The sequence below is a fragment of the Betta splendens genome, chromosome 2, assembly GCF_900634795.4.
Source record: "Betta splendens chromosome 2, fBetSpl5.4, whole genome shotgun sequence".
NCBI classification, from domain to species: Eukaryota; Metazoa; Chordata; class Actinopteri; order Anabantiformes; family Osphronemidae; genus Betta; species Betta splendens.
In genome coordinates, this window is record NC_040882.2 from 15,426,577 (window position 1) to 15,438,859 (window position 12,283).

Sequence of the window (12,283 nt, forward strand, 5' to 3'; positions counted from 1 at the left end):
CCACCTTAAGCTCTGAGTTCTGGTTAAACACGTCACACTGCTTGATGCACAAAAACAACAATTTATAATCTAATTTAAAGGTGAGTGCAGCTCTAAAAAGACAAGATGCCACTACTGTATGTACACTGGGATTTTGCTGTGAGACATCTAATGCAGTAGTTTTCCCCTCATAAGAACTAAACACATGGAGATATGTGGATAATAAATACAGTACAGGTGAGCACAGATGAGATTAAACTGCTCCAAATACTGATATCAACACAGATTGGATTTATTGACATCCAGTGGTCAGATCGACATACTTCTGTACAACGCAGACAATTGTGTTTTTACTGTATATTGCACCAGTTTATCTCATGACACTGGATCCAGGTTTCAAATTTCAGGTCAGGGTGAGAAGAAAATACAGACATAAAATTACCCAAAAATAATTGAATCTCAAAACACAAAATAATAAAAAAGATACAGATAACAATACAGAAGTCAGAAATGACTAACGTAATTGTGGTTACTCAACTGACTTTTTGGCTGTAACTCATTCTCCTACATAGTTCTTATGAGGCACCTCCTAGTGTGCTGGATGTGGAAGAGCACTTTGTGGGGTCTTTCTCTCTGATAAAATAACAGGACCAAACACTCACTACTACACATCACAGAGAGTCACAGAAGAATCAGACCAGACTGTAAACCCAGGATAAAGAGGTTCAGTGAATGTTGTGTAGAAGGTGTGAAGGTGGATCAGTTTGTCATTGGAGACTTTGTAAAAGGACAGAAAACCAGCAGGACGGTCCACATACACTGAGACTCTGTTAGACACAGCAGAGGAGGAGATGGGTGTTTCTATGCCATTGTGCCATGCATAGTAACCATCATCATCAGAGCAGCTCAGCCTCCAGGACTCATTGTTTCTACAAAACAACAAGTTTTCACTGTCTCCTTGCCATTTGATTTCTACTGATATATTAACATGTCCTCTCCACTCAACCTCCCAGAAACAGCGACCCGTTAGTTCATCTCTACACAGCAGCTGAGGACACAGATCAAATTTGTCTGGATGATCAGGATATGGCTGATTCTTCCCCACATGTGTCACCTTCCTGTTGTTGTCAGACAGTTGTAGTTCTCTGTTTACTGTGTTTGTGTTGATTGTGAGTTGACAGAAATCTGATGGAGAAAACAAGACACAGTCCAGCTGCAGTTATTGATCTATCATCAGTTTGATGACGACTCATGACAGTTTGAAGATGGTTGAATGTTGCTAAAATCACTAAAAACACACTTACACTTCCTGAGACCTGGTCTCAACCATTGGGCTCCACCAGGCTCCACCCTGAAAGGAGGAGGGGGTCAGAGACATGCAGACATGGACATTACATGGCTCTCACATACACATTGGTTTAGGATTGTTTTCAGGTGAAGGCTTGTATGTAAGGATGGACTTTAACCAACAATTAAAGAATTGGATCCCTATCTTGGAATCTATGGAGCAGGAGATGTCATGGAGAAAAGGTTTCACTTCTATTTAAGTTCAGTTTGGGTGTCAGACACCTGCTTTCAGTTTCATTCTGTTACCAACAAGTTGTCAACTGTTGCAGTGAGTGGTGAAAACCGCACAACGCACCACGGGGACTCCACTGACTGAGGAGACTCAAGAAATGCTGCATCATGAAGCTCACAGCGTTCACAAGGGCCCCTCTCACTCTGCACATGCACTGTTTACCTGTCTCCCCTCTGTGACGTGCTTTAGAAACTTTCGGACTAGGAGCACTACACTCAAACAGCTAATGTCCCACAGCTTATTGAACTCTACGCCCCGCTGACCTCTACTCCCCTGCATGCCCCTCTCCCTCTCCACCTCAAATGCAGAGAACTAGTGGCTAGTCACATCACACTAGCTCCCCAGTGCCCCATGTGTGGCTGCTTGCTGCTGCTCCTTGTGTGTGTGAGGGGTTAAATGCAGAGAAAAATATTTCTCCAAGGGGATAAATAAAGTCTGACTTACTTATCTTGTACATTACAATGCACTGCCAATCATTTTATTTCATGCAACATACTGAAAGTCTACTGCACTAGTGATACAATTTGCACAGACTGACTAAATCTGCACAATTTGTTCATAATGTTGCATTGCACTGCAAAATTCCATTGTCTGGTGCTTTTACATGTTTGATGACAATAAGGTTTAATGTAACCTAATCTAATCTATCACACACTGTCTCTAATTTGTCCATACCTGAGAGTGTCCAGTCTCCAGTGTGGATCCTCCAGTCCAGCAAACAGCAGCTTCTCTCCTGAGTCTCCTGGATGATTGTAGCTCAGGTCCAGCTCTCTCAGATGGGAGGGGTTGGAGCTCAGAGCTGAGGCCAGAGAAGCACAGCCTTCTTCTGTGACCAGACAACCTGACAACCTGAACACATACAATGAGCAAACCACTATTGCACACAGCAGTTTATTAGAGAAAACATTAGTCATATATGTTGGAGTCATAAACTAAAAATAGACTATTTAACATTTTCCTGGTTTTCTACAAAAATTGTTTAGAAAATGTGATCGGATCAACAGCAAAGTGACAATAATGCGCTGGAATCTGGTGTCAGATGTTGAGCTTGGGCCATCTTAAAAAAGGTGACAATTATTCTGACCTGAGAGTCTCCAGCTGACAGTGAGGACTCCTCAGTCCATCAGACAGTAGCTTCACTCCTGAATCCTGCAGGTCGTTGTTACTCAGGTCCAGTTCTCTCAGACTAGAGGACTGAGAGCTGAGAACTGAGGACAGAGCTTCACAGCTTCTCTCTGACAGATTACAGCCACTCAGTCTGATCAGACAGTGATGTACAGGATAATAAGACATTTGTCATAAATTATAATAACATTGATGAAACATGAATATGCATTTGATTAAAGCAGGTTTCTCAAGGAAAATGACTGAAATAAAATGTGCACATGTTTTTCAAACAAACTGACATCCACAAAAATAAAATTACGGAATCTAGGATGAGTGACATATTCTGGCTTGACCTATTTTACTGAGCTCCTCCAGACTTATTCTGCTAAACGAGGATAAGAAGAAGCTGCTAATTTTTTTGTGGCTCAGTTAAGCTCATTCAAGTTCAATCAGGAAATCTTGAAAATCCTGACTTAATTTGTTATCTGAGTTTTGTGCCCTCTGACCTGAGAGACACCAGGTGACAGTTAGGACTCTTCAGTCTATCAAACAGTAGCTTCACTCCCGAATCCTGCAGGTCGTTGTTACTCAGGTCCAGTTCTCTCAGACTAGAGGACTGAGAGCTAAGAACTGAGTACAGAGCTTCATAGCCTCTCTCTGACAGGTTACATCCATCTAGTCTGATGAAAGAGTGGTGAACAGAATGTCAACGTAAAAGAAAAACATCAGTTAACATTCGTTAGTTATTAAGTGGTGAATTAATTTCACCATCATCACACTTACACAACTTTCTTGGAGACCTTGATCACTCCCAGTACGAACAGAAGATCCTTCTCTGAAAAGCTTGAACAGTATTTAACTGGGTCAAACTCATCCAGTTCTTTTCCTGATGACACCAACATGAAGAGCAGAGCTGACCACTGAGCAGCAGAGAGTTCATTTGTAGAGACTTTTCCTGAGTCCAGGTACTGTTGAATCTCCTCCACTAGAGAACAGTCATTCAGTTCATTCAGACAGTGGAACAGGTTGATGCTTTTTTCTGCAGATGGAGATTCTGATATCTTCTTCTTGATGTACTGAACTATTTCCTTGGTTTTTAAATCCCTTATTGTCTGTTTAATAAGGCCTTTAATAGGAGTCTGATTAGTCTGCAGTGAAAGACCAAGTAGGAAACGAAGGAACAGGTCCAGGTGTCCATTTGGACTCTGTAAGGCCTCGTTCACAGCATCACAGTAGAGCTGTGTCTCTGTAGATTTGTTTGTTCTTGTCTCAGACTTCTGTAATATTTGTTGTTCTTCTGACAGCGGATTGACTCTAGTATTGATAAATTTCAGATGAACATGAAGAGCAGCCAGAAACTCCTGAACACTCAGATGGACTAAGCAGAACAGCTTGTGCTGGTACAGTCCTCTCTGCTCTATAAAGATCTGTGTGAGCACTCCTGAGTAAACTGAGGCTGCTGTGATATCGATGCCACACTCTGTCAGGTCTGACTCATAGAAGATCAGGTTTCCTTTCTGCAGCTGCTCAAAAGCCAGTTTTCCCAGTGACTCAATCATCTCCCTGTTCTCTGGACTCCAGAATGGATCTGTCTCAGCTCCTCCATCATACTTGATGCTCTTCACTTTGGTCTGAACCACCAGGAAGTGGATGTACATCTCAGTCAGGGACTTGGGCAGCTCTCCTCCCTCTCTGGTTTTCAACACATCCTCCAGAACCGTAGCAGTGATCCAACAGAACACTGGGATGTGGCACATGATGTGGAGGCTTCGTGACGTCTTGATGTGGGAGATGATGGTTGTGGCCTGCTGCTCATCTGTGAACCTCTTCCTGAAGTACTCGTCCTTCTGTGGGTCAGTGAACCCTCTGACCTCTGTCACCAGGTCAACACAGCCAAGAGGGATCTGATTGGCTGCTGCAGGTCGTGTGGTGATCCAGAGGCGAGCAGAGGGAAGCAGGTTCCCCCTGATCAGGTTTGTCAGTCCACTGAGGTGGACTCTGTGACATCAGTCAAGATTTTAGTCTTGTCGAAGTCCAGAGAAAGTCGACACTGATCCAGACTATCCAAGATGAAAACAACTTGGAACTGATCAAACCTGCAGATTCCTGCTGCTTTGGTTTCAGTGAAGAAGTGATGAACAAGTTCCACCAAGTTGAACTCCTCTTTCAGTCCATTCAGCTCTCTGAAGGTGAATGGAAATGTGAAGTGTATGTCCTGGTTGGCTTTGTCTTCAGCCCAGTCCAGAGTGAACTTCTGTGTTAGGACTGTTTTCCCAATGCCAGCCACTCCCTTTGTCATCACTGTTCTGATGGCTCTGTCTCTTCCAGCTGAGCTTTTAAAGATGTCTTTTGGTCTGATGGATGTTTCTGGTCTGACTGGTTTCCTGGAGGCTGTTTCAATGTGTCTGACCTCATGTTCATTGTTGACCTCTCCAGGTCCTGCCTCTGTGATGTAGAGCTCTGTGTAGATCTGGTTCAGAGGGGTTGGATTTCCTGCTTTAGGGATGCCTTCAAAGACACACTGGAACTTTTGCTTCAGATTAGATTTTAGTTGAAGCTGACAAATTGGAGCAGAAAATTCTGAATAAACAAGCAAAGGATATAATTCATTTAATTGGATTGTGAGACTTTAATTATGGTCCACATATAAAAAACATAACCCTCAAGTTTCTGGTAAATGTGTGATTGTGCTTGTGATGTTAAATGTTATAAATCCTCTTACTGCTCTGCAGACAGTCAGCCAGCTCCTCCTGCTTCATCCTCCTCAGGAAGTTCAGTGTGATCTTCAGAAATGCATCTCTGCTGCTCCTCCTCTGCTCTTCATCCTCACCATCCAACTCCTTCTCATACTCCCTCTGACTCTCTAAGCATTCTGTGTAATCTGAACTCAGAACCTTCTGTATTTTCTTCAGCTCATCCTTCACAAACGTGACAATGTTTTCCTCCAGCAGCTGGAACAGAAACTATATGAATGACAGCATCCAACTAAAACCATGGAGCCAAACATGAGATCCATGTTGGACACACTGACGATCCACTGGTCTAAAAAGTGCAGCTTGAGATTATTGTGAACACAACAGATAAACAGTAGTAGCTGCAAATGTTCAGACCATAAATATGGAGTCCAGGTGTGTTTGGCGCTGCTGGACAGACTGATAACTGGGAACCTCTGAGCTCTGCAGGTCCACTCTATGGAGGAACCATGAAGAATGAGTCGTGAGTCCACACAGATGCACACAAGGTAAAGGTCCATGAAGTGATGTTTGATGTGAGCAGATGTTTGAAGTGAGCAGTAAGACTCCCTGTAGTGGTGGAGGTTTAAATCCTATTTGTTGAACAGATTCCATGTTCATGTTAACGACAAATCCTCCATATGCACAAGGATCAGCTTTGGAGTACCACAGGGTTCTGTGCTTGGTCCAATACTACTGCATATATCTATACATGTCGTCTATAGTTGATATTATTAGGAAGCATTCTATAAATTTTCATTGTTATGCAGATGATTATCAGATTATCATCGGAACCAAATGAAACAGATCAACTTGTCAAAATTCTAAGTTCAATGTCCCAAAACAGCCTTCAACTAAATTCAGATAAAACCGAAATTCCTATTGTTGGGCCTAAAATTCACAAAGAGACACTATTGAGTGGGATAGCCACCGTGGATGGCATAATATTAGCTTCAGATTCTACTGTGAGGAACCTTGATGTCATGTTTGACCAGGACCTCTCTTTTACATCATACATTAAACAAATCTGCAGATCCGCCTACCTTCACCTAAGAAATATAGCTAAAATTAGAAGCATCCTCTCTCTCTGCAATGCAGAGAAACTGATCCATGCATTTGTTACTTCTAGGCTGGACCACTGTAACTGCTTACTCATAGCATGTCCTAACAGCTCCTTCAAAAGCCTACAGCTTATTCAAAATGTTGCAGCCAGAGTTCTGATAGGACTTAAAAAGAGAGATCGCATTTCTCCTAAATTAGCTTCTCTGTACTGGCTGCCTGTAAAATGTAGGATAGAATTTAAAATTCTCCTACTCACCTACAAAGCACTTAATGATGAAGCTCCTTATGCTCCCAGCAGAACGCTTCGTTCTCAGAGCGCTGAGCTACTTGTGGTTCTGTCCTCACCTACAGGTATCATCAGACTCAGTGCTATGTCTCTGTGATAGCCAGCTGCGGATCCAACCATCCTGCCTGTGCTCTGTTGTTTCTTATTGTTGTTGCTGCTTTTCTCGCTCTCTCTCCCCTCACCCCAACCGGTCAAGGCAGATGGCCGCGCACATCCAGCCTGGTTCTGCTGGAGGTTTCTTCCTCGTTAGAGAGGGAGTTTTTCCTGTTGCTGTCAAATTGTAATTAAAGGCTTGCTGTACGTGGGATTTGTTGGGTTTAGTTGTGTAAGGTCTTAAACTTTACCTTCTAAAGTGCCTTGAGTGTGCCTTGTTGTTATTTGGTGCTATATAAACAAATTGAATTGAATTGAATCCAAATGAATTAGTCACACAGCAGGGAAATTGCACATTCTTTGCATTTGACCCATCCCCTGGGAGAGCATACACAATTGGGGCGGGAGCCAATATTACCCTTTTTGTGTAACTGTTTGATTCTTGTGTTAAATTAATTAATAATATTATTTCACGTCTCTAGCATTAGTGACTTAGATTGGAGCCAATCACAGGTGATGTGTCAGGTGATTCAAGTGGTGATTCTAAATGTCAGGACATCAGTGTCTTATGGAAGCGTGGTATCACCAGGACTCCACATTCTCAGTGGTGACTAAGTAAGGTTTAGATACTTGTTACAATCAGTCTTTGGTGGAACAACAGTGAATAAAGTTTCTCCTTTACTAAATTACATCAGATTGCTCGCCAGTATAAAAGTCACTACAACTCACTCAGATGCAGGTTGTTCTTTAAAAACAGTACCAAGTTCTTTTGACTCATCACTCTTTGAGGACACACAGCTGGGTTCAGGTCCAGGTTCAGGTTCAGCTGATTCTTTTCTCTGATGGGACCTGATGGAAAACAACTTAGATTTTTACATAATCAGTCAAAGTTTTCTTAACAATTATCCAATAATAAAAAAAATATGTAGTGATGTAATATGAACTAGAGTCTGTTACTTAGAGACAGAATCAATCAGATGGTCTCAGTCATCTCACCTCTGAGTTTTGTTCTGGCTCTCTTTGTCCCCACACAAACTAGGTTTAGAGGGAGCGTCTCCCTCCTCTCTGTCCTTAAACTGATTCATGCTGCTCAATTCACGCTTCCCACCTTCATGTGGAGAAGAAACACAAAAAATTTATATGCACATCAATTGAAATCTTAGATTAGATTTGATCAAACTTTATTAATCCCACAATGGGAAAATTTCTTTGTGGTAGCAATATGACATTAAAGATTCAAAAGACTATCAATCCCACAGGGAATTTTTTTACACACTTTGGTCGCTGTCACAGTTGGAGGTACACACAAGATGGTAGGGAGATTAAAAATAAGAATGCTAACACATCTACACACAATCACATCTAATTACTAGCTAAAGTTTTGTTCTACTTGTTATTGCATGAATGAAGATCAACCCTTCCAGAGGGAGGAGTATGTGCGGTGGATACATCCTACAATAGCAGAGTCATCAGGGAACAGGCGGAAATGACTGGACTCTAAGTTGTACCTAAAGTCGGAGCCTGCATGTCCTTCAATTTCTCTCCCAGCAGTGCAGGCTGGATGTTGTTAAATGCACTAGAGAAATCAAAGAACATGATCCCCACTAAGGTGCCAGGTTTGTCCAGGTGGTTGTAGGTGCGATGGAGCAGATGTATAATGACATCATCCACTTCTAATTGTGGTTGATAATGTATGAAAACTGGAGGGGGTTGACTGAGGGTTTGACCAGGAATTGCAGGAAGTCCAGGAACAGCCTCTCAAAAGCCTTCATGATGAGCCTTCTTATTTACTGGCACAATGCATGACTTTTTCCACCCAAGAGGAACTCCTTCCAGCTGCAGGCTCAGGTTGAAGATGTGTTGGACACCACATAGCTGGGGAGAACAAACTTTTAGTATGGACGTTTTTCGGCACATTCCATCAGGTCCTGCAGCCTTTGTTTGATGAAGCCTGTTCAGCTCCTTTCTCACCTCACTATCAGCTGTGATTGTGTGTGAGGTAGGGGTGGAGATGGGTGAGCCCTGTGGGTGATGTGAAGGGGGACCTATCGTGAGCAGCGGGGGTTTAGGGGCCCAACAATAAATCTGTTAAAGAAGTTAAGTTATTAAGTTTGTCGGCCCTGTCCACAGACCCCTCAGTCACCTGGCTGCTGGACTTAGCTGGTGATGGTCCTCATGCCCCTCCACACATTCCTGGTGTCGTTGTTCTGAAGCATGTTTTCCAGCTTCCTCCTGTAAGCTTGCTTCCCCTCCCTGATTTTGACTGGCCACACTCTCTGGACACTGCTCACTGCCTCAGTGTTCCTGGACCTGAATAATTTCTTTCTTTTCATTCAGGATGGCTTTGATGTCACAAGTGACCCATGGCTTGTTGTTAGGAAAGCTGTGAAAACTTTTATCAGATACATGGGTATCCACGCAGAAATTTATATACAGTAAGCTGTGATGCAGTCTGTCAGTCCATCAATGTCCTCCCCATGAGCCTCCCAGTCATTGTCTTCAAAGCTGCTCTGCAGAGCAACGCAGTCCTCATCTGTCCACCTTTTAATAGTTTTAATGGTGGCAGGCAGCCTTTGAAACTGAGGTGTGTATTATGGCAGTAGATGAATCAAATTGTGATCCGACCTCCCCAGAGGGTGGAGGGCAGTGAAAGAGTAGGCATCCTTAACATTAGCATACATCAGGTCCAGTGTCTTCTCACCTCTAGTGGAACAGCTCTAAACCTGGGTGACTGTAGGAAGTGACTTATCGAGACTGATGTGGTTAAAGTCTCCAGGGATCATAAGGAAAACGTCAGGATGTATGGACTGCAGGTTGGAGACGACCGTCCGTATGATGTCACACGCCACAGCAGCGTTCGCGGGAGGGGGGATGTAAACAACGATTAATACAGTATAACGTGTGAAAACTCTCTGGGTAAATAATATGGACAGAGGCCCACGGCCAACAGCTGGATGTCAGGGCTGCAGATCCGCTCTTTGACCGTCACATGACCAGGATGGCACCACTTATTGTTAATAAAAACGGCCACCCCCCTCCTTGCCTCTCACTGATGACTTTAATTATGTTAAATGGTCAGACAGATATGACCGCTTATATTCATGTCTATGAAGTGTGACGTTACTTTCGTGATTTGCAGAAGTGAAGCAATTGCGCCCCGTGTTGCTGTAGAAAAAAAAATTGTTGTCTGTCTCTACATGTGGCCACATGCCAGGTGCAGTAAACAGACAAATTAGACAGTAAATACGCTCTTAAGACTGTCCATAGCCTGTTAAATCTGTATTAAACCGTCTGTGGCATGAGGCAACATGTTCAGTTATTTTACTCACACAGGTAAAAATGTTGAACCTAAACCCTGTCTGTCAGAAAGTAAATGGTTACGAAACATGTAGAATTGGACAGTAACGAACAGCTGCAATCTTTCCTGCTCTAAGGTTACAAGATGATATTTGTCTTTGAAACAACGACCGATTCAAACTCAATGATTTCAACTGTGCCTATAAAAAACATCCACGACAAACTAGTTTCTGCCCATACAACATTTTTACAATAACTCAAAACCAGATTCCTCATCAAAGCAGTCAAAAGCTACACATACTCATCTTTTCCCCGTGGGCTATTTCTCTCTGCAGCTGTATGTGTGTGTGTCTATGAAGGTATGCAGTGAGGCTGGTTGAACAGTCAGACTTGTGCAGCTGGAACAGCTGACTGTTGACACTGATCACATTTGACTCTTATTTTAAAACTACTGTGGTCGGTCAAAACTATAAAACTATGATACTGTGCAAATACTTCAGGGTCCAACTGTAATTAAAAAGATTAAAACTTTAAACCTTCATACCTAAGAATTTTTATTTTTTTAATTTCAGAGTAGTTGACAACTCAATGCAATTTGGTTCTAGAAAGGAAATATTGAGACCTTAAACAAAGGTAAACACTAGTTCCAGTTGACTGAAGAGAATGTCACTAGCATTTGCAGACCTCACTCCATTTTTAGAAAGACTTACTACAAGGCTCTCAATTAAATTAATACAAGAACTTAAAGTAAACTTAAATCACCCCATAAGGCAGGTGAACATAAACATACACTTACTGTAAATGAAAGTGGCGATCCAACAACGTGACAGCAACAAAGAAGTTCTTATATATGTTGAATCTAGGTGTGTGTGACTGAAAGTGATTAGCCTAGGGCAGATAAACAGGAAATGATTCAAACATAAAGTGACTGGACAAAATCAATCTGTGCGATCATGTTAGTCTCTCTTCGTGAACAGTGTACTGTATCAAAGTGGCTTGAAGTGGCAGTGTATCAAACTTGTGCCAATAAAAAAAATAACAAGAAATACGCTACAGTATAACCTATGGGTTACTGTAGCATCATTTTTCAATGTGAATGTATTGTTTCTGTTTTTAACTAAAACTAAAAAAGGGAAAGATATCTTTTAAGTTCACTATTATGCACATATATACAGTACTAAGATCTACCAAACTAAAGTATATTTAAGTGATCGAGTATACTTGGTTTTGTCACATCCATTTCCTGCCTTATTTTGTAGTCCGGTTTCCGGTTTTGTTTCACCGTGCCCTAATCCACCCTGACTGTTGCATCACATGACTCATCACCTGTAGCTTATTGAGCAATCAAGCATGTTCATTTAACCACCACTACTCACCTCAGTCCTCTGCCAGATCGTAGTGTGTTCAACACCACCCTCCACTTGTTGTCCAGTACCCAGTACCCGTCGTAAGTTGCCGAGCCTTTTGTCCATGTCCCTGTGTTTACCATAGCCAAGTCTGATTGATAGGTTGCCAACCCGTGAATCCATGTACTGTACTTTGCCTAGCCTGCTCCTTACCTGAACCTAGAGATGTCGAAATCGAAGCCTCATGAATCACTGAGTAACTATGACATAGTTGGGCTGAAATCAACACATTGCTCGACACCATTTGACACAGTCAGAACAACGACATCTGCTGGTTATGCGTGAGAACTGTATCAGAGCAGACTGACCATCAAACCCTCGCTGATACGTGGTTGATCGGGATCACAGTCCATGTTTTATTGTTAAATAAGTTATTTAATCAAATGTGTGTAATTGTGTTTCTCTGTGGATAATAATATAACAGTAGCCTTGACATGGTGAATACTTTTGATAGGCCGATGTTATTAGTGCTGTATTTGGTGCCTTTGCAACTGTTCAGTTCCTTTTATTTATTTTCCATTTATTTCCGTTTATTACGTCATTGAGGAGACATGTTTGTCATTTAGTTAAATCAAAGACTTTTGTTTTATTTTTCCACAAAACATGACTTTAATCACCTTCTCACCACCTCTCCAGCTTTGAAAAGGAGCCGTTTGCACGCCACTGATGTCTGACTAATAAAGATATCATATTGGAATTGCCACTTGTCAAAATGTAGTTGCAGTCTTTAATTACATTTTGA

General features: G+C 42.1%; 2 protein-coding genes across 5 annotated transcripts; both read right to left on the reverse strand.

The window, feature by feature from the left end:
• Positions 1 to 255: 255 nt before the first annotated feature.
• Positions 256 to 4,640, reverse strand: LOC114849525 (NACHT, LRR and PYD domains-containing protein 12-like). Its single transcript, XM_055505723.1, has 6 exons — positions 3,449 to 4,640; positions 3,172 to 3,345; positions 2,643 to 2,816; positions 2,234 to 2,407; positions 1,284 to 1,330; positions 256 to 1,164 (listed from the first exon to the last, which is right to left on the reverse strand). Exons 1-6 carry the CDS (start codon positions 4,420 to 4,422, stop codon positions 644 to 646), a joined length of 2,064 nt encoding a protein of 687 aa, XP_055361698.1. The 5' UTR covers positions 4,423 to 4,640; the 3' UTR covers positions 256 to 643.
• LOC129602939 (NACHT, LRR and PYD domains-containing protein 12-like) lies at positions 4,640 to 11,664 on the reverse strand. Of its 4 annotated transcripts, none has more exons than XM_055505847.1 (6): positions 11,512 to 11,664; positions 7,835 to 7,946; positions 7,568 to 7,687; positions 5,776 to 5,854; positions 5,388 to 5,616; positions 4,640 to 5,245 (listed from the first exon to the last, which is right to left on the reverse strand). In XM_055505847.1, exons 2-6 carry the CDS (start codon positions 7,921 to 7,923, stop codon positions 4,644 to 4,646), a joined length of 1,119 nt encoding a protein of 372 aa, XP_055361822.1. In that variant the 5' UTR covers positions 7,924 to 7,946; positions 11,512 to 11,664; the 3' UTR covers positions 4,640 to 4,643. The 4 variants fall into 4 exon arrangements, with proteins under 4 accessions (XP_055361822.1, XP_055361820.1, XP_055361824.1 ...); XM_055505845.1 differs by lacking the exon at positions 11,512 to 11,664 and adding an exon at positions 10,932 to 11,116; XM_055505849.1 differs by lacking the exon at positions 11,512 to 11,664 and having other exon boundaries at positions 5,776 to 7,015; positions 7,090 to 7,687; positions 7,835 to 7,863.
• Positions 11,665 to 12,283: the final 619 nt, after the last annotated feature.

What these genes read in the sequence shown, in the direction of transcription:
- LOC129602939 (XM_055505847.1), bottom strand. Translation starts at nt 7,923, where the DNA reads ATGAATCAGTTTAAGGACAGAGAGGAGGGAGACGCTCCCTCTAAACCT. An exon ending in AGCCAGAACAAAACTCAGAG is followed by an intron (nt 7,688 to 7,834) that starts GTGAGATGACTG and finishes GTTTTCCATCAG; the next exon opens with GTCCCATCAGAGAAAAGAAT. An exon ending in GGCTGACTGTCTGCAGAGCA is followed by an intron (nt 5,246 to 5,387) that starts GTAAGAGGATTT and finishes TTGTTTATTCAG; the next exon opens with AATTTTCTGCTCCAATTTGT.
- LOC114849525 (XM_055505723.1), bottom strand. Translation starts at nt 4,422, where the DNA reads ATGTGCCACATCCCAGTGTTCTGTTGGATCACTGCTACGGTTCTGGAG. An exon ending in AAGGTCTCCAAGAAAGTTGT is followed by an intron (nt 3,346 to 3,448) that starts GTAAGTGTGATG and finishes CTCTTTCATCAG; the next exon opens with ACTAGATGGATGTAACCTGT. An exon ending in TGGAGACTGGACACTCTCAG is followed by an intron (nt 1,331 to 2,233) that starts GTATGGACAAAT and finishes TCCTCCTTTCAG; the next exon opens with GGTGGAGCCTGGTGGAGCCC.